The following is a 27,329-nucleotide window of genomic DNA, read 5'->3' as shown; positions in this document are numbered from 1 at the left end:
TGCGGCTAGTTCCGGAGCACTAGCCTTCAGCACGATAGCCGGGATGTTGTCGGGTCCCACAGCATTTGCTGTATCCAGTGTGCTCAGCCGTTTCTTGATATCACGTGGAGTGAATCGAATTGGCTGAAGACTGGCTTCTGTGATGGTGGGGACCTCAGGAGGATGCCGAGATAGATCATCCACTCGGCACTTCTGGCTGAAGATGGTTGCAAACAGTTCAGCTTTGTCTTTTGCACTCACGTGCTGGGCTCCACCATCATTGAGAATGGGGATATTCATGGAGCCTCCTCCTCCCGTTAGTTGTTTAATGATCCACCACCATTCACGACTGGATGTGGCAGGACTGCAGAGCTTGATCTGATCCGTTGATTGTGGAATCACTTAGCCCTGTCTATAGCATGCTGCTTCCGCTGTTTAGCATGCATGTAGTCCTGTGTTGCAGCTTCCCCAGGTTGGCACCTCATTTTTAGGTATGCCTGGTGCTGCTCCTGGTATGCTCTTCTACACTCCTTATTGAACCAGGGTTGGTCCCCTGGCTTGATGGTAGAGTGAGGGATATGCCGGGCCATGAGGTTACAGATTGTGGTGGAATACAATTCTGCTGCTGCTGATGGCCCCCAGCGCCTCATGGATGCCCAGTTTTGAGCTGCTAGATCTGCCCTGAATCTATCCCATTTAGCACAGTGGTAGTGCCACACAACACGATGGAGGGTGTCCTCAGTGTGAAGATGGGACTTCGTCTCCACAATGACTGTGCGGTGATCACTGCTACCAATACTGTCATGGACAGATGCATCTGCGACAGGTAAATTGGTGAGGACGAGGTCAAGTAGATTTTTCCCTCGTGTTGGTTCTCTCACCACCTTTCATAGGCCCAGACTGGCAGCTATGTCCTTCAGGACTCGGCCAGCTCCGTCAGTAGTGGTGCTACCGAGCCACTCTTGGTGATGGACTTTGAAGCCCCCCACCCAGAGTACATTCTGTGCCCTTGCTACTCTCAGTGCTTCTTCCAAGTGGTGTTCAACATGGAGGAGTACTGATTCATCAGCTGAGGGAGTGCGGTAGGTGGTAATCAGCAGGTGGTTTCCTTTCCCATGCTTGACCTGAAGCCATGAGACTTCATGGGGTCCAGAGTCAATGTTGAGGACTCCCAGGGCCACTCCTTCCCGACTGTATACCACTGTGCCGCCAGCCTTGGTGGGTCTATCCTGCCGGTGGGACAGGACATACCCAGGGATAGTGATGGAGGAGTTTGGGACATTGGCTGAAAAGTATGATTCTGTGAGTATGACTATGTCAGGCTGTTCAAGATGCAGCATTTGGAGGTAGATATTTGGCATTTAACAGTACTGGGGAATGGGGCTTACTTGCACTTGGGGGCAATCCTCTGTTTTAGTAGCACCACGGATGATCCTGGGCTTCCATAGCTTCTTAAGCTTTGTTATCACTGGGGAATGGTCCTCGAATTTGACAGAACAGGGCTAGATATTGAACGTACTGCAGTGGCCCTACTGTAGTTTGGCAGAATGAGGGCCTTTTTTATCTGGTATCACTGCGGAGAGAAAACCTGGGTTTGACAGAACTGTGAAAGGTGGAGTTGAAGTTTGGCACAACTAGGGATTGAATCTGAAATTGGTCTCACTGGATGAATTCCTGGGTGTCTGTCGGCAGTGAGGGAAGGGGGCAGGGCATGGGCCTGGTAGTACTGCTTGGGTGATATCCCATGTGTGACAGCACTGTTTATGAATTTCTGAAGGATCTCTGTAAACATTGAATTTGGTGCTTTGTTATTGGTTCCCAGATGTGTAGTCAATCTGTCTGCCTCTCTCTCTCCCCTGTCTCTCTAGTTTCTCTATCTCTGACCATCTCTCACAGCTATATGTAAACATTCTCATTATTAACTGTTGATGAAACACAAGTTTTAAAATTCAACTCTTTTGTTTTTCATTTGAAAATAAACCCAAATTTAATGAGGAAAGACACTGGGGAAGGGGGTTTGGGGGGGGGTGGGGTGGGTGGAATTTAAACCCCCAGGATGGGTGGGCGAGGGGTGGGTTAAATTCTTAAAAATGGGAAACCTGACCACAACCCGCCGCGAACACGTCTACTTCCGGTTTACCCGGAGCAGGTTGAGGGCTGGGCGAGTAACCTGCTCTTTTGAGTTGAGTCAGTAATTATAATATTTAAATGAGGCTGCCTGCCTCAGACTTTATCCGCCATGCAGATTTAACAGCTGCGGGCTGGGTTTCCAAGTGTTCTGGAAACCCGACAGCTAAAAGGTGGTTTGAACTGCTGGATCCAACAGGTAAGTGCTCTTCCAGCACTGCTTGTGGGCCAGGAGGAGCAGGAGTGCTCCAAGCTAACCTGCTGCGATCTGCCGACCTCCCCGCCCCCCCCACAACCCTCCAACCGTGCCTGCCCCCCTCCCCCCCCCCTCGTGCGATCCGATGTCTCGCTCCCACGATCCAATGCCGACCTGCGATCTCCCACTCCCACCAGCCCCCCCCCACCCCCCCCGGCGATCTCTCCCTCCCCTCTGATCCCCAGCTGCAGCCTTCTACAACAGGCCTCTGCATTCCCATATTTCCAGGTTTCCCGGCCGCTAAAAGTAATCTCCCCATAAATATCTGTGTGTGTAGTGTGTGTATCTCTCTCTGTCTCTGGATCTGACAGTTCATTAGATAATTAAATCATGATCTGTACCTCAACTGCTCCATATTACTTGATATCTTTAGCTAACAATAATCTATCAATCTCAGACTTCAAAATTTCAATTCATCCAGCATACACAGCCTTTTTAGGGAGAGAGTTCCAGATTTCCACTACCTTTTGTGTGAAAAACTGCTTCCTGATTTCACTTCTAAATTGTCTAGCTCTAATTTTAAGATTATGCCCCCTTGTTCTGGATTTCCCCACTAAAGGAAATAGTTTCTCTTAGCTGGATTTTGCAAGGGGTCAGCGGGCGCGATTGGTGGTGGGTCGAGTGGGAAAGTGGTTTGTTTCCCCAGCGGGTCGTGACCCCGCTGTGAACCTTCCGCTACGCGCCTTTAGCAAATGTCGGGTCTGTCAGCGCTGAGCAGACCCGGCATGCAGCAGCGGGGGAGGCAATTAAAATCATTAGTGGCTTGTTTACCGCCACTTATCAATGTTTTTTCCCCAGCTTTGTGGATTTGACATGTCACCCACATGTTTCCCACTGTGCCTAGACCTTGTCTGTGAAGCTGAGGCAGGAGGTCAGTGACCATTGAATCAGCTGATGAGTTGACAGCTTCAGAGGTTGTGGTAAACCACTTTTATCGTTCACTATCGTTACACTATAGTTATCACTGTTATATCGTTACTCTATGGTTATCACAGTTCACGCTGTTATATCACTATACGAGGTCGCCTCTTGTCACGCTGCTATACCTGGGCTGACCACTGCTGACTCCGCCCATGACTCCACCTACCTGCCCAGGTATAAAGGTAGTCGACTGGCTGGCATTCCTCCTTGTTGTATCCGATCACCCACGAGGGTGGGCTCTGTTATTTAGCCAATAAAAACCTATAGTTACTTTTTTAACTCATCGCTTTTCATTGGATGAATTGATAGGTATATCAATTTTATTGGCTAAATTTTAAAATGTCGACACCTGAGCAGTCAAACAACCAGCCAAGCGACCAGCCAGACGCCCAGCTACAACAGCCACAGCAGCCGGCCTGGCTGCGAGCCCTCAGACCACCGTACCTGGATCCAAACCCACAGGCAGCAAACTCAGCCCTCGACTTCGAACACTGGCTGAGCTGCTTCGAAGCCTACCTGGGAGAATCCGGCGTGCCTCAGAAATCCATGCTAAGGGTTCTGAACGCCCAAGTGAGCCCTAAAGTATTCGCACTCATCCGGGACCTTAAAACATACGAGGACGCCATCAACCGGCTGAAAAGACAGTACCAAACCCCGGTAAATTCCATGTATGCCAGACACCTCCTGAGATCCCGCCCGCAACAGCCAGGAGAGCCCGTGGAGGAATTTTTACGGGTGCTACAAGCACTCGGCAGAGACTGTAACTTTAAAGCGGTAACGGTGGCAGAAAATACTGAAGACAATGTCCGTGATGCCTTCGTGAAAGGCCTGCGGTCCAACTACTCACGGCAAAGACTACTGGAAGCAAGGGACCTCGACCTGGACAAAGCTGCAGCCCTCGCTCTCTCTCTAGAGGTGGCCCATTGGGACCTCGAGGCATACTCAAGGTACTGTAACTCGCGACCCTGGGACTTGGGACCGACCCGACCGCGATACCCCCCGCAGCAACCCCCCTGGGACCTACCTCAGCGTCGGCGTCCCGGACCCGATCGAGACCGCCACCCCCGGTACCGGCCCCGACATCGGACCCCCGCGATCGCGCCGCCGGCTGCTTCTTCTGCGGCCAGGCGAAACACCCGAGGTCGCGCTGCCCAGCCAGGAACTCTACCTGCTCTAACTGCATGAAGAAAGGCCACTTCGCTAAGGCCTGCAGAGGTGGATCATCAGAGGCCAGCAGTGCCTCATGTGAGCTGTGGGGGCGGCCATCTTCCTTCAAGGCAACAGAGGCCAGCATCCCCATATGTGAGTCATGGGGGCGGCCATCTTTGATACAGGCAACCGACACCAGCAGTGCCTCATGTGAGTTATGGGGGCAGCCATCTTCTCCGCCATTTTGTCCAACCTCGGGGGAGACGCCATTTTACCCACCACGCCCGACCGCCACCGTGCCTCTAGACCCGACTACCGCCTCAACCGCAGACTACAACAACTCGCTCAGCTATACACTAGCCTCCGTCACACTGGACCAGGCCCGCCCGCATCACCTGTCCAAGTCGATGATGGACATCAAAGTAAACGGCCACGCCACGACCTGCCTGTTCGACAGCGGAAGCACGGAGAGCTTCATCCACCCAGACACAGTGAGCCACTACTCCCTCCCTGTCCTGCCAACGCGCAACCGGATCTCGATGGCATCGAGGTCACACGCCACAGACATCAGCGGCTACTGTGTTGTGACCCTGCCGGTTAAGGGTACGGAGTACAAAAATTTTAAACTCCTCGTCCTGCCCCAGCTATGCGCTGCCGTCCTACTAGGCCTAGACTTCCAATCCCACCTCCAAAGCGTCACGCTAGCATACGGCGGACCCCTCCCCCCACTCACAGTCGACAACCAGCAGATTTTAAACCGCCCACCGCGTAACACCTGCGGCCTATCCACCCTCAAGGTCCCGCCACCTTCCCTGTTCGCTAACCTCACCCCCGACTGCAAACCCATCGCTACCAAGAGCAGGCGGTACAGCGCCGGGGACAGAGCTTTCATTAGCTCTGAGGTGCAGCGTCTCCTGAAGGAGGGCATCATCGAGGGGAGCACCAGCCCCTGGCGTGCCCAGGTCGTGGTCGTTAAGACCGGCAATAAAAACCGCCTGGTCATCGACTACAGCCAGACCATAAACAGGTACACCCAGCTGGACGCATACCCCCTTCCCCGCATATCTGATATGGTCAATCAGATTGCGCAGTACCGGGTATTCTCCACCATCGACCTTAAGTCGGCCTATCACCAACTCCCTATCCGCCCAGAACGGCCGCCTCTACCACTTCCTTAGGGTTCCCTTCGGCATCACCAACGGGGTTTCGGTCTTCCAAAGGGAGATGGACCGGACGGTTGACCAGAACGGGCTGCACGCCACGTTCCCCTATCTAGATAACGTCACCATCTGCGGCCGCGACCGGCAGGACCACGATGTTAATCTGGAGAGATTCCTCCGTACGGCCCAACAGCTGAACCTCACCTACAATAAGGATAAATGTGTGTTTAACACCTCGCGCCTTGCCATCCTCGGCTGTGTAGTAGAGAACGGAGTCATCGGCCCCGACCCCGAAAGAATGCGCCCCCTCATGGAGCTACCCCTCCCCCACTGTCCAAAGGCACTGAAGAGAACCCTGGGGCTCTTCGCCTACTATGCCCAATGGGTGCCCAATTATGCGGACAAAGCCAGACCCCTCATGAAGTCCACTTCCTTCCCCCTTACGGAGGAAGCGTGCGCAGCCTTCTCCCTCATTAAGGGAGACATTGCCAAGGCCACTATGCACGCAGTGGATGAGTCCATCCCCTTCCAAGTCGAGAGCGATGCATCCGACTTCGCCCTAGCCGCCACCCTTAACCAGGAGGGGAGACCGGTGGCCTTCTTCTCAAGGACCCTACAGGGCCCTGAGATCCGACACTCGTCAGTCGAGAAGGAGGCCCAGGCGATTGTGGAGGCGGTACGACGCTGGAGGCACTACCTGGCAGGCAAACGATTTACCCTCCTTACCGACCAACGTTCGGTCGCTTTTATGATTAATAACAAGCTGAGGGGCAAAATCAAGAATGACAAGATCTTGAGGTGGAGAATCGAGCTCTCCACCTACGAGTATGATATCTTGTACCGGCCAGGTAAGCTGAACGAACCCCCCGATGCTCTGTCACGAATTACATGCGCCAGCGCGCAAAGTGATAGACTTCAGACCCTCCACAACGACCTCTGCCACCCCGGGGTCACCAGACTTTACCACTTCATTAAGGCCCGCAACCTGCCATACTCCATCGAGGAGGTCAGGACCATGACCAGGAACTGCCAGACCTGTGCCGAGTGCAAACCGCACTTCTTTAGGCCGGACAGAGCAAGCCTGATCAAGGCCACCCGCCCCTTCGAGCGCCTGAGCATCGACTTTAAGGGGCCACTCCCGTCCTCTGACCGTAATGTGTACTTCCTCAACATTGTTGATGAGTACTCCCGTTTCCCCTTTGCCTTCCCCTGCCCAGACATGACCAGTACCACGGTCATTAAATGCCTGAACGACCTCTTCGCCTTGTTCGGGTTCCCAAACTATATACATAGTGACCGGGGCTCCTCCTTCATGAGCGAGGAACTCCGTCAGTTCCTACTAGCGAGAGGTATTGCTGCAAGCAGGACCACCAGCTACAACCCCCGAGGGAACGGCCAGGTAGAAAGAGAGAACGCGACGGTATGGAAGGCCGTCCTCTTAGCCTTAAAGTCTAAGGGCCTCCCAACCTCCCGCTGGCAGGAAGTCCTCCCGGCAGCGCTGCATTCCACCCGGTCACTACTTTGCACTGCCATCAACGCCACCCCCCATGAACGAATGTTTGCTTTCCCCAGGAAGTCGACTACGGGAACCACGCTACCAACCTGGCTGACCTCTCCGGGGCCCGTCTTGCTGCGAAAGCACGTGAGGGCCCATAAAACGGACCCCCTGGTCGAGAGGGTGGACCTCCTGCACGCCAACCCCCAGTACGTCTATGTGGCATACCCAGACGGGCGGGAGGACACAGTCTCCTTACGAGACCTCGCACCCTCGGGCACTCCGGAGACACCACCTTCACCCCCCCCCACCACCCCCCCAATTCCAGACCAGGTAGACGGCATGCCGGAACCCCACGAGCCTTCGCCGACCACGCAGACACCAGCATTAACACCGGATAATGCAACACCGCCGCTGCGACGATCAGAAAGGCTTACGAGGCCTCCGGACAGACTGACATACCAGAACTGGTAGTACACTTCACCCCGCCGGACTCAAATCTAAACAAGGGGTGAATGTGGTAAACCAATTTTATCGTTCACTATTGTTACACTATAGTTATCACTGTTATATCGTTACTCTATGGTTATCACTGTTCACACTGTTGTATCACTATACGAGGTCGCCTCTTGTCACGCTGCTATACCTGGGCTGACCACTGCTGACTCCGCCCATGACTCCACCTACCTGCCCAGGTATAAAGGTAGTCGACTGGCTGGCATTCCTCCTTGTTGTATCCGATCACCCACGAGGGTGGGCTCTGTTATTTAGCCAATAAAAACCTATAGTTACTTTCTTAACTCGTCGCTTTTCATTGGATGAATTGATAGGTATATCAGAGGTCAAGTCAAAGCTCCCAGCTGATTGAGAAATGTTCCCTTAACCACTAGCTTCTCTAAACTGCATTTCCACATCAGATTCAGGATGCTGCAAGTTTTTACACAACTCTCCATCCAGTTTGGCCTCATTACCTCTCCCACCATTGACAGATCGCTTTTGTCATCTCGACTTCACCTGCCATCTATTCAATCAGTATGGGTGCCCTTGAAACTCTCTCACCTTGGTCCTCAGAATCCCAACACAATCAGCCCCAACACCAGCATCAACAGGCACACCAGCAGCACCAAGCAAACCAGCAGCACCAGCAACTACACCAACCTTCTCTGCAATCAACAGATGCTGCACAGGACACAGGGCATCAGCACCCAACCAGATTGCTGCCCAGGAGGTCAGGGATGGCCTTACTATGGCCAGATTCACTTGACACTGTACACCCTGGCTGTTACATGATTTGCCAGGTTGGCACCACCCCACACCAACACCGTAAAGCATCCCTACAATGCCCAAGCCATTCCTTTCACACTCATCACCATTGCGGAGGGTACTGTTATGTCTCACCATTCACTGCAACTCACTAAGCCACCTCCAAAGGTGTACACAAATCTGTCCAAGAATGCAAAGTGTTGAAAATAAAGATTTCAATGCTTCATATAACATTAACAGAAACTTTACATGAACATTGCAGAAAACACTCAACACCCTTGTGTGTTGTTAGTTGTTATGATTGCACTTGGCTGAGGGTGAGTGTGAGGGGTGGCTAGTGAGATGGGGTTGTGATAATGTAGATAGAGAGGGATGGGTGGAGGTGCAAGGTAAGTTGGTGTGAGTAAGGATGTGCAGGAGTAGGGTAGGGAAGGCAGAGTGATGGGGATGTGGCGAGAGGTACACCAGGGTGAGGTTGAGTGTGGCTTTGTACTAACGTTTCATGATCTACTGAGATCATTAAAACATTTGCGGCACTACAACCAGATCCTCCTGACCACATCCCTACTTGTGTCCTCCTCTGCAATGTGAATCCAGGCTGTGTTGATCTCCTAGGGACGTCCATCCATGGGAAGGGAAGAGGACCTCCCTGTGTGCTGTGACTCCCTCCATAAGCATATGGAGGGAGTCATGGGAGAGCCTAGGTGCAGCCCTGCACCTCTGTGCAGTGCTTGTCAGTGTTTGCAGCACCTCAATGCTGTAGAACACTGACAGCACAAATGTCAAAAGAAAGTTGGCCATGGTCCCTTTAATGAAACCGGCTGATGACGCGTCATCAAATGGCATCACCAGATCCGCTTCTTCTAATTGACCAGGAAACACGCTGGGCGGGCTTAACAAGCCCCATCAGGGGAAATTCATTTTAGAGGCCAAGCTGGAGACAGCAGTAGGGTCAGGACCCGCCACCGACATCATCCACCACGGACCTGCCAAGGTTTGTAAAATCCAACCCTCTGTATCTATTCTATTAAATCCCTTTATCATTTTGAGACCTTGATTATCCCTCAACCTTCCAAACTCAAGGGGATACAAACCAAATTTGTGCGACCTGTCCTCACAATTTAACCCTTTGAGCACTGGTATAATTCTGGTGAATCAGCGCTGTAATCCCTCCAAAGTCAATCTATCTTTCTGAGGTTCAGTGCCCAACACCAACGCAATACTCCAGATGGAGTCTGACCAAGGCTGCAATTGGACTAATGAGCTTACTATTATAAATGTGGTTGTGACACAAATTGTATGACAAAAAGTGACAACGGGATGTGGGTGTCGCTGGAAAGGCCAGCATTTATTGCCCATCCCTAATTGGCCTTGAAAAGGTGGTGGTGAGCCGCCTTCTTGAACCACTGCAGTCTGTGTGGTGAAGGTACTCCACAGTGCTGTTAGGGAGGGAGTTCCAGGATTTTGACCCAGCGACGATGAAGGATCGGCGATATACTTCCATGACTTGGCGGGGAACTTGGAGGTGGTGGTGTTCCCACGCGCCTGCTGCCCTTGTCCTTCTAGGTGGTAGAGGTCCCGGATTTGGGAGGTGCTGCCAAAGAAGCCTTGGCGAGTTGCTGCAGTGCATCTTGTAAATGGTACACACTGCAGCCACGGTGTGCTGGTGGTGGAGGGAGTGAATGTTTAAGGTGGTGGATGTCAGGTTGTGCAGACAGCAAGTATGGGCAAGTGTACTATATCTACTTAGTTTCATTTAGGAATGCACTGGTTAATCTTTATGTGTAAAATTTCTTTGTGCACTATTTCACCAGTTGTTGACCTATTTATTTTAACTCTCGTTAGCTTAGCACAAAAAGGAATGTGTTAACCAATGCACTACCCAAGGAAATTAAGCCCCTTCATATTTACTTCAAGTATATTGCTCACTTAAAGACAATGCACTGATGACTTTTTTTTTATCTTTGTAACAGTTAGAAGATGATATTATAGCAACACCCAACTATTTGCAAACTATGATAAACTTTGCACAGCAACAGCCTTCTAATGACTGGATGGTCTTGGAGTTTTCCCAACTTGGATTTATTGGTAAGAGTGTTCATAATTAGATTTTTCATACACAAAAGAAATTTTCATTTGATAACCAATTTTCAGAATGCATTTTGCCTACAATTAACTATATCTTGGAGAAGTACAAATGTATTAATGCCTTTTATTACAAGTGACCTAACATTGAGTCACACATGACACATTATGGAACCATCTAACTTTTAAAGGTACTTCAACCAGACAAACATTTCACATTTACAAATGGTGTATCTTCATGTAAAGAGCCTTTTTGTGTTCGTTATTTTAAAATAACATTATTACAGTCAAGATAAAATACATACTCGTTCACAAATTACTTACAGGGACCTTTTTTGAAAAGCTGAAACATTGTTCAAGCACTGATATTTCTCCCAATTTCTTCTTTTTTTATATAATTATTTTCATGCAATGTCTTCCCACCTGTCCTGAGGGGACTAATGCAGGTGTACAGTTTCACAGGCGCTAGCCACTCTTTAGCGACTTACCCAATGAGTAATTCCTCATATGAGAGCCAACAAACTGTTTATCTGCAGGCTAATACATTATGGGCACATAACAGCCAAGCTCAATACTCGCTTTCCAGCAGACATTTTTGAATAGCAATCAAGAGCATGAATTTCGGCTGATCTTACCCTTTATAATTCAGGCTGTGGAGGCTATTTGTAGCACCCCCACTGCCTTCCCAGTTAGGTCAGTTAAGCCCGCACAGACCTGGGATCAAGCCCAGGTTCTTTCCTGGTCTGTACGATGCAGCACCATATTGGGCAATGCGTTAACTAACTTGAACCATTGAGGGAGCATTTCCCCTCTAATATTTATAATAATGCTTTAGTATAAGGATTTTAAAAAAAATCTATTCTTATTTCCCTCGGTCGGGTTTAGTTTCAGATGTGATTGACAGCCAATTACCTCCGGATATTGATTTAGCCCATTTTTTTGGTATTAGGGTGAAACTTGGGGATTCAGTTCAAAGTAGATCTTCCCCTTCCAGTTTTCTACCTTTAGATTTACTCAAAGTTATCTTATTTTTGTTCAAAATTAACCGCACAGTTTAAATCTAAAGTAAAGTCAGCATAAGTATTCAATGTGTTAGTGACTTTTGTGATGAAGTAAAGCAATATTGGCCCTGAATTTCCTCGGACTGCCTGCCACTGCATCGCCATAACTCCACTGGAAGAGCGGACCCTCCCTACTGCACCACTGTGACCATTCCACCTCACACACCAGCCATTCTTACCTCAGAATGTGATGGCCGGTTGAGTGCCGCGGACCTGTGCCCACTATTTTGAGACTGATCAGACTTTTTGCATAAATAACCATTACAGCCAGCTGAGAGAGACTTTCACACTACCAGTCTGGGCTGAATTTCGATCTAGGCCTCCAGAGGTGAATGGGCCTTGTGCTAAACCACATTGTTCATTGCGCATTTTTTTAAAGGTATATTATCAGTTGTAAGTGATTGTTGACAAATTTTTAACATACAAAATGAGACAAATTTTGGAAAATTCTTGAAGCCCTGTTCTGCCGTTGTGTGTGGCAAGGGAAGACTACCATCAGCCTTAATCTTGACCCATCCTAAATGCCTGGGAGGGAGTCACTAGCATAAAATGGGTAGCTCCCACAACATTTACAGTACTGTATTGGCATCCGTGCAATGTAACATCTTGCCACTCCATTGGGATATCAGCCCGAGGCAATTAAGAACAATTTATTTTTGGAAATATGCAATTAATAGTGTTCATTGCTATTTCCTAATGGTTATCAATAGTGTGATCAATTGTTGCTGGGAAACTGGCATTAGGCCACCACACTGGTAAAATAAGGCACACTTTTGCTAGGCCCTAGTAAAAGTAAAATTGGCAGGTTTCCTGGCCAGCTGATGCCATGCCACCAGTCCCGCCTCTTTGTGTTACATCACAATGGGAGGAGAGCAAGCACAAGAGCACCTTACCTGCCTTCCCAGTTGGAGTTTCCCCACTTAACAAAAAGGACAAAGACCCAATAGAACCAAGTCCCATCTCAAATGCCGGTTTCCTCACTTGACCTAAGCCTTCTTTATGTTCTTCCAGGCCCAAGAATTTCAGGGTCAATGTAACTAAAATTGACTTTTTTTATTTGTTCTAAGGATGTGAGTAATTCTGGCAATTATTGTCCCTTCCTAGTTGCCCTGTGGAGGCGGTGGTGGGCCTTCTCCTGGTAGCTATTGTTTTTACAATTGAATGGCTTGCTAGGCCACTTTAGAGGGCATTAAGTCAACTACATGGGAATGGAAACATATTAGCCAGACTAGGTGGAGTGGCAGATTCCCTTCCTTGAAGTACATTAGTAAGCCACATACTGCCAACCTATATAATTCAGAAGAGCTGATGAACAGCTTCAAAAAAACTGACAACTCAAATAACTACATACAATTGAAAAACAGCCCTGAATAACGGCTGATGACCAATGCCACTGCGTCAAGACAACTGAGTAAGTTAAATTCCTTTTTACAACATTGGATTTCAGGATTTTTATTAGTATTTTGGGATCACATTCTGCAATTCAGTTTGTTTCTCTGTGAAAACTGAAACCCAATGGCTTCATTTATAACTTGAAAAGAGGTGTGTTACAATGGGAGCACAGTGGGACATGAACCTGTCATGACCGAAGCTGCAGCTATATGCAATATTCCAAACGTTGTGTTATAAGGAAAAAAACTGAAGTACAGAAAAGTGCATTCAAATTTTTAAAGGTGCTTGTGAGCTCTAATGATTAGATTTATTTCCTTGCGGGATCTGGGGGTATGCCCCCAGGAAATTTTGACTTTGATTCTTTCCAGTATTTTGAAGTGATTACCGTGATTCAGGATTTGACACCAAAAATAATTTATTCTGGAATTGTGTTATAATTGTTGATTTTTGCACTATCAGAAGGAAATCCCTGCTGTAAGTAATTCCTGTGAGCAGAAGTTTTAGAGAGAGATTGTTTTTTAGTGACCATCACTGAGCCACCTAAACTGATCTCACCGGTAGGGGCCCCACAATTAGCCATAGAGCTAAAATTGTCCACCTTGCTGTGTTAGGGAAAGGGAAAACTTAGCCAGACTTCCCTGGAAGTCTATGTGTGTGGACACAGAGTAAAGACAGAATTGGGCTTGGCAATGATATCCTTCACAGTCAGGATTCTGGGATGGATTTTCCAGGGGGTCAGCGGGCACGATCGGTGGCGGGTCGGGTGAGAAAGTGTTTTTTTTCCCCAACGGGTCGGGACCCCGCTGTGAACCCACCGCTATGCGCCTTTTCCAAATGTCAGGTCTGTCAGCACTGAACAGACCCTACACGCAGTGATGGGGGTAGGCAATTAAAATCATTCGTGGCTTGTTTACAGCCACTTATCAATGTTTTTTTTCCAGCTTTTTGGATTTGACAGGTTGCCCACCAGTTTCCCGCTGTGCCTAGACCTCATCTGTGAGGTGGGATGTCACTAGCCATTGAATCAGCTGATGAGCTGACAGCTTCAAATGTCAAGTCAAAGCTCCCAGCTGATTGAGAAATGTTCCCTTAACCACTAGCTTCTCTAAACTGCATTTCCACTACAGATTCAGGATGCTGCAAGTTTTTACACAACTCTCCATCTAGTATGACCTCATTACCTCTCTCACCATTGACAGGTCGCTTCTGTCATCTCTACTTCACCTGCCATCTATTCCATCAGTATGGGTGCCCTTGAAACTCTCTCACCTTGGTCCTCAGAATCCCACCACAATCAGCCCCAACACCAGCATCACCAGGCACAGCAGCAGCACCAAGCACACCAGCAGCACCAACAGCACCAACAACATCACCAACCTTCTCTGCAATCAACAGATGCTCCACAGGACACAGGGCATGAACACCTGACCACATTGATGCCCGGAAGACCAGGGAAGGCCTCACCATGGCCAGATTCACTTGAGGCTGTACGCTCTGGCTGCCACATGGTGCACCAGGTTGGCACTACCCCACATCAGCACCATAAAGCATCCCAACAATGCCCAAGCCATTCCTTTCACACTCATCACCATTGCGGAGGGCACCATTATGTCTCACCATTCACTGCAGCTCACTAAGCCACTTCCAAGGGGGCACACAAATCTGTCCAAGAATGCAAAGTATTGAAAAAAAAGCTTTCAATGTTTGACACCACATTAACAGAAACTTTACATAAATATTGCATAAAACACGCAAGTGCCTACCTTTGTGTGTTGTTAGTTGGTATGATTGCACTAGGATGAGGGTGAATGCGAGGGGTGACTAGTGAGATGGGGAAGGGATAATATAGATAGAGAGGGATGGGTGGAGGTGCAAGGAAAGTTGGTGTGAATTAGGATGTGCAGGAGTAGGGTCGGGAAGGCAGAGTGATGAGGATGTGATGAGAGGCACAGCAGGATGAGGTTGAGTATGGCTTTGTACTAACATTTTGTGATCTACTAAGATCATTGAAACATTTGCGGCACTGCACCCAGATCCTCCTGACCACGTCCCTGCTTGTGCCCTCCTCTGCAATCTGCAACCAGGCTGTGTTGATAAGAACATAAGAAATAGGAGCAGGAGTCGGCCATTCGGCCCTTTGAGCCTGCTCCACCATTCAATGAGATCATGGCTGATCTTCTGCCTCAATTCACCGGCCCTATCGTCATATCCCTTGATGCCTTTACTAGTCAGAAATCTATCGACTTCTGTTTTGAATATACCCAATGACTGAGCCTCCACAGCCCTCTGGGGTAGAGAATTCCAAAGATTCACCACCCTCTGTGTGAAGAAATTTCTTCTCATCTCAGTCCTGAATGGCCGACCCTTAATCCTGAGGCTGTGGCCCCTGGTTCTCGACTCCCCAGCCAAGGGAAACATTCTCCCAGCATCCACCCTATCAAGCCCTGTAATAATTTTGTATGCTTCAATGAGATCTCCTCTCATTCTTCTGAATTCAAGAGAATACAGGCCTAGTTTACTCAATCCCTTCTCATACGACAGTCCCGCCATCCCAGGAATCAGTCTGGTGAACCTTCGTTGCACTCCCTCTATGGCAAGTATATCCTTCCTTAGGTAAGGAGACCAAAATTGTACCTCCTAGAGAGGTCTCTTCCACCCATGGGAAGGGAAGAGGACCTCCCTGTGTGCTGTGACTCCCTCCATATGAGGGAGTTATGGGAGAGCCTGGGTGCAGCCCTGCACCTCTGTGCAGTGCTTGTCAGTGTTTGCAGCACCTCAATGCTGTAGAACACTGACAGCACAAATGTCAAAAGAAAGTTGGCTATGGTCCCTTTCAGGAAACCGGCTGATGATGCGTCATCAAATGATGTCACCAGACCTGCTTCCTCTAATTGGCCTGGAAGCACGTTGGGCGGGTTTAACAATCCCAGTCAGGGGAAATTCATTTCAGAGGCCAGGATGGAGCCAGCAGCAGGGTAGGGACCCGCCACCGACATCGCCCACCACGGACCCGCCGAGGTTCGTAAAATCATGGCCTCTGTGTCAAGGTTCACACATGAGTAATGGCCACTTGACTAAGCAACTAGAGAGTGACTGCCAGTTCACTAGTGAGTGAGTCAGAAGAGGAGTGAGGAGAAAAATTGGAGTGAAAACTGGAAAAAAAGAAAACCTTTGATAGCTCTATGACGTGGATAAAGGTGCAGTCCAGTATAAAACTGTAACATTGAAACACCCGGGGATGATACAGGAAGGAGAGAGATTAGCAATTTATTGGACTCAATGTGACACAATCCTCTTTGCTCAGTTTTCCTTTTTGTTCTACGAACATATGAAAATAATGGGGAGGAAAAGACCAGTTGGTCCAGGAAGCCTGCCTTCAGTGATCTGTGCACAATAACACTTGGATCCTTTACTCTCTCAACCGCTTTCAATATTGTTCCCTGTAAATGATATATATTCTGTATTGGTCCTTCCTACATACATCACACTGCATTTATCTAGGTTAAATGCCAATTGCTATTGTTTTGCCCATTCCTCCAGTATATCTAAATCTTTTTGCAGGAGATTGTAGTCCTCTAGAGTCTTATTCATTGCACAAATTTTAGTATCATTTGCAAATTTACTGATCATATCCCCAACAGCACTGTTCAGGTCATTAATAATAGCAGTGAACAGCAGTGGGCCTAACACTGATCCCTGGGGGACACCACTAGTAACCTGCCTCCAGGCTGGTCCACAACCATTGACTGCAACTTTTTGCCTGCGGGATTGGAGCCAATCCTAATCCAGCATATCAAATTCAAACTGATACCATGAGATTCTATACTGTGAAGTCGTCTTCTCTTCTTAGGCAGTCCCTCGGAACCGAGGATGACTTGCTTCCACATTAAAAATGAGCTCTCAGGTGACCGATGAATCCAATGCGGGTCCTGCAGTCTCTGTCACAGGTGGGGCAGACGGTGGTTGAAGGGGCGGGTGGTTGGGGTGCTTAGGTTGATGTGCGCTCCTTGCGCTGTTTGCACTTGGCTTCCGCTTGCTCCTGGCGAAGAGACTCAAGGTGTTCGGCGCCTTCCCGGATGCTTCTCCTTGTGAAGTAACCTAGTGTGAGGTACCTCATCAAAGGCTTTCTGAAAATCCAGCTAGACAATGTCAATCAGATTTCCCTCATCCACTAACATAGTAACTTTTTCAAAGAACTCAATCAAGTTTGGAAGACACAACCTTCTTTCCCGGAAGCCATGTTGAGTATCTCTAATGGCCCTTTCTCTTTCCTAGTAATCATCTCTTAGGATCCTTTCAAGTATCTTCCCAATAATGGATGTCAGGCTGATGGGCCTATAGTTCCCTGGCTCTGATTTGTCCCCTCTTTTGGAACTACATGAGCTAGCTTCCAATCTGTCCTGTGTCCAGATAACTTGAAAATTTGCCCTAAAAGTTATCCAATAGGCTGTTATGAGGGTATAACATATGAGCAAAGTACAAATGTGTAATGATGACAGGTTCCCTCTGCATGAAAAATGCATCTAATTGGCCTGTGTTAAGTTTTTTGCACCATGATATTAAGTTCAAATAGTTCATCAGCATTAATCAAAGAAAAGTAGGTGTGGGAATGTTGAGAGCTGAGAGGTGGGAGAGCTGAGAGAGCTGGGAGAGCTGGGAGAGCTGAGAGGTGAGAGCTGGGAGCTGGGAGCTTGAAGCTAAGAGCTGAGAGCTGGGGGAGCTGGGAGCTGAGAGCTGGGAGCTGAGAGAGCAGGGGGGCACGGTGGCATAGTGGTTAGCACTGTTGCCTCACAGCGCCAGGGACCCGGGTTCAAATCTGGCCTCGGGCGACTGTCTGTGTGGAGTTTGCACATTCTCCCTGTGTCTGCGTGGGTTTCCTCCGGGTGCTCCGGTTTCCTCCCACAGTCCAAAGATGTGCAGGTTAGGTTGATTTGGCTATGATAAATTGACCCTTAGTGTTAGGGGATTAAATAAGTGGGGTTACAGGGATAGGGTGGGATATGTGTCGGTGCAGGCTCGATGGGCCGAAATGGCCTCTATCTGCACTGTAGATTCTGTGATTCTGTGAGAGCTGAGAGCTGAGAGCTGGGAGCTGGGAGCTGGGAGCTGAGAGCTGGGAGCTGGGAGAGCTGGGAGCTTGAAGCGGGGAGCTGAGAACTGAGAGCTGGGAGCTGAGAGCTGGGAGATGAGAGCTTGGAGATGAGAGCTGGGAGCTGGAGCTGAGAGCTGGGAGCTGGGAGCTGAGAGAGCTGAGAGCTGGGAGCTGAGAGCTGGGAGCTGGGAGAGCTGAGAGCTGGGGGAGCTGGGAGCTGGAGCTGAGAGCTGGGAGAGCTGAGAGCTGAGAGCTGGGAGCTGGGAGAGTTGAGAGTTGGGAGCACGCCTTTGATTTTCCAGTATACACTCCCAGCAGGGGAGACTCTGCACCTGTAGCATGCATTTGGAAGATTGGCCCTGTATTGTTTAATTCAAAATGTTACTTCTTCTCAATCAGTGAGAAAAACAATGATACTGCAGTCTTGGCTGTGACTGCAGTCACCATTTGAAGTAGTTAGCTTGGTGCCAGTGTCGATGCTAGGGGAGTGCTTGTTGTTTAGTAGGTAGTTGTTCTGTAAGGTGTGTGTGAAGAGGATACAGCTGTTAAAAGTTTAAACAGTGAGGACATTCTGTTATACCTCTGTATATAAAACAAAAACAGCTCAGTGAAAATAGTGTTTCATGTTGTGAGAGATATAGCTCGTGGTGTGTAGTAGTATTCTCTTCAAAATGTGGAGGTCCCACGCCACAAGGTAAAGGTAGGAGAAACTGAAAGATCGTAACATCGCCCAACTCCACTCCTGCCTCAGCTGATCTGCTGCTGAAACCCTCATCCATGCCTTTGTTACCTCTCGACCTGACTATTCCAGTGCTCTCCTGGCCTGCCTCCCATCTTGCACCCTATTAAATTTGAGCTCATCCAAAACTCTGCTGCCCGAATCCTAACTCGCACCAAGTCCCGTTCACCCCTCACCCCTGTGCTCGTTGACCTACATTGGCTCCTGGTCCAGAAATGACTCCATTTTAAAATTCTCATCTTTGTTTTCAAATCCCTCCATGGCTCCACCCCTCCCTATCTCTGTGACGCCCTCCAGCTCTACAAACCTTTGAGATCTCTGCACTCCTCCAATTCTGCCCTCTTGAGCATCTCCAATTTTAATCACTCCACCCTTGGCAGCCGTGCCTTCTGCTGCCTAGGCCCTAAGCTCTGGAGTTCCCTGCCTAAAACTCTCCGCCTCTCTACGTCCTTCCTCCTTTAAGATGCTCCTTAAAACCTACCTCTTTGACCAAGCATTTGGTCACCTGTCCTAATATCTCCTTATGTGGCTCGGAGTTAAATTTTATTTGATAACACTCCTGTGAAGTGCCTGGGGACAGTTTACTACGTTAAAGGCACTACAGAAATGTAAGTTGTGACATGAATCAGTCATTCATGAAAGAAAAACTTATGAAATAATACTGAGCGGCCTACGGGTGGCACTGTCCAGGGAGAGTATAAATACTCAGGCACGGGCCCAGCTTGCGCAAGACATTCTTAACAGGAACTAGCGAAGGACACAACTAGACCTCCATGTTGTAAAACAGTTGATTAAAGTTTTGTTTAACGCTTAGACCAAGTGCCTAGTAGTTTTCTTACATCAAGTTGTTATTATTGATGAAAGGTATAGCATTTCACTCCATATTACACATGCTTTTGGGAGAAGGGGTTTGGGGCAGCAGCAAGTTAAGGCCATTCAAGAAATTGTTGTTGCCAGTTATAGAGGAGCGTATGTTCTCGTCTGGAGTACTCCATTCTCCCAGTCAAAGGAGGCCACAGGTAAATGAGAAGTGGCTAAGGGAAAGAGGGGAATATTGTAAAACTGTAGCTTTAGAATTTGAATGACAAGAACAAAGGGAAAGATGCAAACCCTAGTTTTTGAGATGTTATTTGCTTTTTTAAAATGCTCTAAAGGTGTCGGCCAGATTTAATGGTAGTCGACCTCTCAAATTGTCCAATATTTTAATCAGGATTAGATTCTCTTTTATAAGGTGTCGCACAGTCATTGAATATTTGTGTCCTGTTGGATATTCCAATTTGGTTTGGAACTAAGAGCACAGTTTGATATAAATCTCTGTTCTGTTGTTCAAAAACACAAAACATCCAGTAATGTATTTTCCCGTGTGCGCACAAGGTTAAAGAAAAATCCCTTTACTAAACTTCCATTGGTTTATGACAGTTTAGTAATAGAATTCTTCTTTAACTCTGCGCGCAGAGCAATTATGTTTCTGTGTTTGCCATTAGCTTGAAAGAAAATGGTAACTGTTAATATTAGAAAGCCAAACATTGTTTTGCAGCATCTCTGTGCCTTAATACAAAAGGGCTTTACTGTATTTCAGAACTTGGATTAGAATTCGGCTTGCAGCAACCATATCAAGTCTCATACATTCATACAGCCTCAATAGGCTTACAGCTTTTAAGGAGCTCATCACTGATGCCAGTCTGAAGAGATGAATGTTGATATTTGAGCCACGCTGCCTAAGTTTTCTTTGCTATTGAGACGTTTTAAACTGCTCTTATTAAACAGGATGCTGATCCGAGGATCTTGGAGATGTTTGTAGCTCCTTTGTATCTGAATGTGAATTAAAGTTGGCCTTTACCATAGACAGTAAAATGATAAAGATAGCACTGCCAATAGTATGAATAATACTATCAAGGGAACATCAGCTTTTAAATGTAACATTGTTTTTTTTTTAAATAGACGCTTGTTTACTGAATAACTTGAGCATACAGTAGACAACTTGTTTTTTTCAGATATTCTCTATTCTTCGCAGTTGTTAATGCACCTGTGCTTTCATAATTGAAGATGGGGCCCGATGCCAGTCCACAAAAGACTATATTAACCAGCTGGTGTATTTCAGATGACCACAGTGCTTAAAACTACAGTATGATTTTCACAATTATCTGCTCCACAATGTTTAGTCTAATTTAAAAGTGGGAAATCCAGTAAAGCACTCTAATTAAATTTGGATGACTTTTAAAAGGCTACTAAGTATCAGAGAGGTGCTGTCTTGTTCACTGGAGAGGAAGAACTGTTCATCATTTACATTACAATCAATGCAAGGACATTCTTGCAGCACCATGACATGTCTTGAAGCAAAGTTTGCCACTGCAGTCAAGGAGCTAGCAAACTTTTCCAATTTTATTTCATAATGAATCTTCTTTTCTAAAAGTATATAATTGTATTCACTTATTTCATTTGTTTTCTTTTGCCGACTTCTTCAATTATGATTATGCCTCAACTGATAAGTCTAGTAGAATCTCCCACTCATGTACAGAGAGTTAAATTTAAACTTTTTTTCCCCTCGTGTTTACTGTTTGATTTAGGAAAATTGTTCAAGTCTCCTAACCTGACACTGATCGTCGAATTCATCACCATGTTCTACAAGGACAAGCCTATAGACTGGTTACTTGACCACATATTGTGGGTGAAAGTATGCAATCCGGAGAAAGATGCTGTAAGTTCATTTCTCTTTCATGGTCAATAGCTCAAACACCAGCAATGAAACCTGCAATAATCACCTGTAGCTGTCTCTATTTCAATGAATCTCGGTTTGAATATTAGAAGCTGAAGGGTATCTTTGCTGTATGTTGAGGACAATTGAGACTGATGAAGGATAGCCAACTATTTCACTGCTATGATAATTTTTCCACAGGCAGTTGGAGAAGGGCTGTACAAACAAATAATTATTTGGTTTGAGGAAAAAAATGTTAAGTATGGAATTAATGTTAAAAATCTTTTATGATGTGCCTCTAAAGTATCAATGGTAAGTTACATGTACGTTGGAAGAATGACCAACTCAGCCTTCTTTACTGTCCTTCATTCAGCCAACTTATCATCAATTTGGTTGCAAGTTGCACCTGTTTTTTGCCCTTCTCATCTTAAGGTGCTGATTCCTACTGGGGTGCAGGTTCCAGGGGTTCCGGCAACCCTTAAGTATCAGACAGAGGAAGCCATTCTTCATGTGTAAGCAGGCTATTGGACTGTGGACAGCAGTCCAATCCAGCCTTCACCCAAAGGACTGAGGTTAGGATCAGATCAGCCATGATCTCATTGAATGGCGGAGCAGGCTCGAGGGGCCAATTGGCCTACTCCTGCTCCTATTTCTTATGTTCTTATGAATATCGTGCTGACTTCCTGCTATGCACTTCCGGCAAGTGAAGTTCGTAAAATGTTCCTATAATGCCAGGTGAAGCCTGCATCCAACACATGCTGTACTCCAGATGAAGCCTTACAAAGGATTTTGTGACACATGGAGGGTTTGTGCCAAAGGGAGGGCAATCTGCTCTGCCAGGTTAACGGCCAGGTGGCAAAGTTGAAAATCCCCCCACCCGCTTGTCTATAAAAATAAGCATATGCATGCCTTAATTATCATCCAGGGACCTTACAGCCCATTTTGACAGATTGTAAGGAGAGAAAAAACATTACCAAAAACCACAACACTCAACAGATCGTGTGCAAGTTGAGCTGCCCCTGATTATTAACACTAGGTCAGTCCCTTTGTTATATATCAGAACAATCTTACTTGTGGCTGCATACTATTTCTACATATTCCTTATCTGCATACTAAGGCTGGAATTTTCCCCTAAAAAAAATGGGTGGGTTTGGAGCGTGGATGCAGTTAAAGTGTTAAAAATGGGATTCCCGACCTGATCCCGCCTCCAACCCACCCACTTCCGGTGTTACTGGGGACAGGGCAGGGGGCGGACAACCAACCCTCTCCCAGGGGGCGGTACCTTAATCTAAATATTGTAATGAGACTGGAAGCCTCTTTCTCCCCATCCATTTTGTGTTTAACTGCATATGGACGGGTTTCACACAACATATGAAACCCGGCAGTTAAAGCAATGTGGGGTCTGCTGCATCCAGGAGGTAAGTGGCTCTATACCTACCTGCTGGATCCAGAGTCCCTACCATACCCACCCCCCGTGATCAGAGACCCCCCCATGAGGCCTCCGATCACCACCCCAGGCCTCCCCCCCCATCCCCCGCCACCTCCCAGGCCTCTCCCCCCCCCCCCCCCCGCAACAATGATGATGAGGCCGGATCCTCTCTCCACCCCGCCTGCTGATCCCTGGCCCACCCTACCCCCATCCTCGACCCCTGCCGATTGCCGCTGCCCCCTCCCTATCCCCAACCCCTGCCGATGCTCTCTCTCTCCTCCCGATCCCCAACCCCTGCTGATTGCCGCTCCCTCCTCCCGCGATCCCTCCCCCGGACCAGACCCTCACTTCTGAGGCCTAACCGCCCGCAACCAGCCAACCTCTCGAGCTGGCTGGCTGCGGGCAGGAATCCAAGGCCTTGCATTCAAATCAGGCCCTGCCGTTCAAGTCGGCAGGGCCTGCGGGAAACCCGGCCTCCTGGGCTTCCCGCCTGCCTCGAAGGCCCCCTGCCCCCAACCCGCCACCCTGGGGAAAATTCCGGCCTAAGAGTTATTTAGTCACATGATTAAAATATCTAAAAATAATGCCACTAAAGAATTATTTAAGTACACAAACATGACATATGTTAACAGTTAATAGGTGAAACCAATGAAGGATTGCTCAATTTTTTCTACAACTATAGTTCAATATAAATTGCCAATCTGGAAATGCAGTACAAATTTTATAGACTTGGATATTTTGTTGACAAAGTGCAAGTATATCCCAAAAAGGTGGCCAAACATTGATAGTGTAGCTGGAGCTATTTCTTCCTCTGCACTACTCAGTGCATCATCCTGTGCTCCTTCAGCAATATCACTAGTTCTCCTAATGCGTGTGTATCTATCCAGGCACCTGCTTTAAGTGCGGGTGTGGTCAGTTAACGCTCAGGTATGTGGCAACTGGGCGCTCTTGTCCTGAGGAGAGACCACATGCTACTGTATTAATATTATTACATGTATTACTCTGCACTTGTACAAAACTAGTGTGTGTGGACATGTTGACATGTGTAAATCATAAAATATATGATTAATATGGTACATGCCACTTGCTCTGCCCTCTGGTCCAGCCTCCACATTGCCAACACCTTCTAAATTCTCCCAACTGAACAAATTCCCCACCCCCCCTTTTTCTTATGAGGTGAGTTGCTAATGTCTGGGTGCGCATGACCTGCTGCATGATGTGCCTTCCTGTTGTGTTCCAGTTTTGTTTTTAAATGTAGAGCAGTGGGAATTGAGATATGGGGCTAGAGTTTCCAATTGGCAAGTGCTAATTGTGCATCTGGGCTCCAGGAAATCTTAACCGTTGAAGTTATCACCAGTCAATCAGATGTCTTTGTAACCTTGCTTGGAACGCCCCTTGTATGAATTTCCTGCTGGCATTCAGTGTTGGCATATAGTGCAGCACATAGAAGATGCAAGAGCTTCCTGTGTACAAATAAGGGACTTTACATCTGATTCCCTGATTCAGATAAGAAGCGTCCTCCACAACTTGGTTAACAGCCCCCAATTTTCAATTAACCAACAGAGGCAGAAGTTCTAGGGTGTTTTCTTTTTAAATGTGTCCTATCCCCCCAAATGCATTTGTGTAAATCAGTTAAAAGATTCATGAAACACCTTAATATTGATTTGCTTCTTTATTGACTTTCAAACTATGTGTAATCCATAAGGAAATACTGCACTCATCCTTCGTAAATAAGGCTGCAGTGATTTTATGGTGATAGCACTAAAGTGATTAGGGATTTAGGAATGAATGGTATACTTAATGCAACAACTCTGTTCTAATGGTTTTCTCAATTGCTCAGTGCTCAGATAATCTTCTAAAATCATATTAATGCATTTGTGATATTAGAACATGATCAGTGAATATCAGGTAGCAGAAATGTACATCAGCAGTTTGCTGGGTTTGGGGACTACTTTATCCAGTGAAGGGTTGTGTTGTATTGCACACACTTGTTTTGAGTTTTGAAGATCTTAATCATGGAAAATGTTACAAATTCAGCCTGCAAAGGGATATAGACAGGTTAAGTGAGTGGGCAATAAGGTGGCAGATGGAGTATAATATAAGGAAATGTGAGGTTATTCAATTTGGTAGGAAGAATAGAAAAACTGAATATTTTTTAAATGGTGAGAAACTATTAAATGTTGGTGTTCAGAGGGATTTGGGTGTCCTAGTACAAGAAACACAGAGTTAGCATGTAGGTACAGCAAGCAATTAGGAAGGCAAATGGGATGTTGGCCTTTATTGCTAGAGGGTTGGAGTACAAGAGTAAGGAAGTCTTGCTACAATTGTACAGGGCTCTGGGGAGACCACACCTCGAGTACTGTGCACAGTTTTGATCTCCTTATTTAAGGAAGGATATACTTGCCTTAGAGGCGGTGCAATGAAGGTTCACTAGATTGATCCCTGGGATGAGAGGATTGGCCTATGAGGAGAGATTGAGTAGATTGGGTCTATACTCTCTGGGTTTAGAAGAATGAGAGGTGATCTCATTGAAACATATAGGGGGAAAAATTCTGTTGCTTTGCGCCTCCCATTAGCACCTTAAGAGGGCGCTAATGGGACGCAAAGCAATTAGCGCTCGGGCACAGCAATGTTTGTGCCGCTCACGAAATTGACCAGACATTTTGCGACGACGCTAAACACTACCGCCACGATCTCCTGCGCCCGCAGATCATGACGTCAGTCGAGCGTGTCGCGCCCCGGACCAGATATTGAGTGGCACCGCCTGCCGCTAGCAACGACAGGTTAAGGGGAGCGTTTTGCAGTCGGGAAGGGACTGGGGGAGCGCTATTTAAAGGTGACCGCTTCCTGCCTTTTTTTGTCGGTGACATTTTTGCACCACGCATTCTGAGAGAGAGAGAGAGAGAGACTTCTGGAGAGATTCAACGCTGTGTGAAGGAGTTTTGGGTACTGAGCAGCACTTTGCAGGTTCATTTTGATTTGACCTTCCTTGCATCGATTTAGAAGAGACTATGGGGGCTGCACTCTGAGCTCTTTCCCTGGACCTCTCCATTATTCTTTCCAGCAGATTTGATGTACAGGTCTCTCCAGGCCGAGATTCAAGGCTGCAATGAGCAGGGTGTGGATGGAGAGCATGATTGACCCTTCCCTTTAAGAACTGGCCGGTGCCAGTGTGTCTGTGTTCCATTGCTGACTGACATCACATGAGCTTGGCCAGCGCTCTGAGGTAGCGCCTCACTCCTCGGCGTTAGCGCCTTAAGAGAGGTGTGTAGTGCCTGATTTAGCGCTCCAATCACCTCCAGGGGCGATAGAAGCCAAGTTTGCAGTCAGAGGCGATAATTAGCGCCAGGCACTAAACTTTGCGCCCGGCCGATAATTGCGCCCCAAACTGGATGATACCGAATTTCTCCCGCATAAGATTCTGAGGGGGATTGACAGGATAGATGCTGAGAGATTGTTTCCCCTGGCTGGAGAGTCTAGAACTAGGGGACATAGTCTAAAGATAAGGGGTCGGCCATTTAAGACTGAGATGAGGAGGAATTTCTTCACTCAGAGGGTTGTGAATCTTTAGAATTCTCTGCCCCAAAATGCTGTGGATGCTGAGTCATTGAGTATATTCAAGGCTGAGATAAATAGATTTTTGGGGCTGGATTTTGTCAATGGGAAGCTTTTGGAAGCGGGACTGCTGCTTGCCGGCTTTCAATCCCGCCTCCATCAGCTTCTGTCCAACCAGCGGGATTTTCCCCTGATTGACCTTGTTAAGCCCACCCAGCGGGCTCAGCAGGTCAATTAGGGGGAAGTCACTGACAGAGCACGTCAATGTCTGACATGCCATCTGTCAAGATTTCTTGAAAGAAGAAATGTCAGTGTTTGACAGCTCTGTGAAGCTGTCAAACACTGACATTCTGTGTAGTTTGATGAGTCCTTGTGTTCAGGATTCATCAAACCTTTCAACTTTGCAGAAATCACCTGACTGTTGGTTCGGAGGATCCAACAGCCAGTCTGTGAAATCTACAATGAAGATGTTGGGACTCCAGATCCACAGCGGCTGAAGGCTGTAGGCAGAAACAAAGGTAAGTGAACATTTTATAACACTTAACACTCACCTTACATAATTACCACTCCACACTTACACCCATCACTCACCTCTACATCTCACTTTCAGACCCCTCCAACCCCCGCAGACCTCCTTCTCATGTCCTACACCCTGGCGGTGTTCTCCGGGTCGGGAAGCCTGCACTTCGGAGCTAAAAATAGGGATAATCCTATTTTCTGCCTGTTAACATTCTGTAACTTTACCGGCAGTCCCACCTCCATACCCACCTCCTCGGGGCTGACAAAATCCAGCCCTTGGACGCCAGAGGAATTAAGGGATATGGGGATAGGGCAGAAAAAGTGGAGTTGAGGTCGAAGATCAGCCATGATCTTATTGAATGGCAGAACAGGCTCGAGGGGCCATATGGCCGACTCCTGCTCCTAATTCTTA

General features: G+C 47.5%; 1 protein-coding gene across 2 annotated transcripts in view; it reads left to right on the top strand.

Moving 5' to 3' along the window:
* LOC147122673 (alpha-1,3-mannosyl-glycoprotein 4-beta-N-acetylglucosaminyltransferase B-like) overlaps positions 1-27,329 on the top strand; it is a 351,636-nt gene that overhangs the window by 284,100 nt on the left and 40,207 nt on the right. For both annotated transcript variants that reach the window (XR_015081357.1, XM_086008872.1), the window contains exons 8-9: positions 10,324-10,438; positions 21,287-21,417. Coding sequence is in view for 1 of the 2 variants with exons in the window: in XM_086008872.1 (XP_085864998.1) it covers positions 10,324-10,438; positions 21,287-21,417 (246 nt within the window). In the remaining variant the exon portion in view is untranslated. The remainder of the gene's footprint in view (positions 1-10,323; positions 10,439-21,286; positions 21,418-27,329) is intronic.

This window comes from Somniosus microcephalus, chromosome 2 (genome assembly GCF_052327205.1).
Source record: "Somniosus microcephalus isolate GS21.2 chromosome 2, FLI_Smic_1.0, whole genome shotgun sequence".
Lineage (NCBI taxonomy): Eukaryota > Metazoa > Chordata > Chondrichthyes > Squaliformes > Somniosidae > Somniosus > Somniosus microcephalus.
This window is presented reverse-complemented; position numbering and strand designations above follow the sequence as displayed.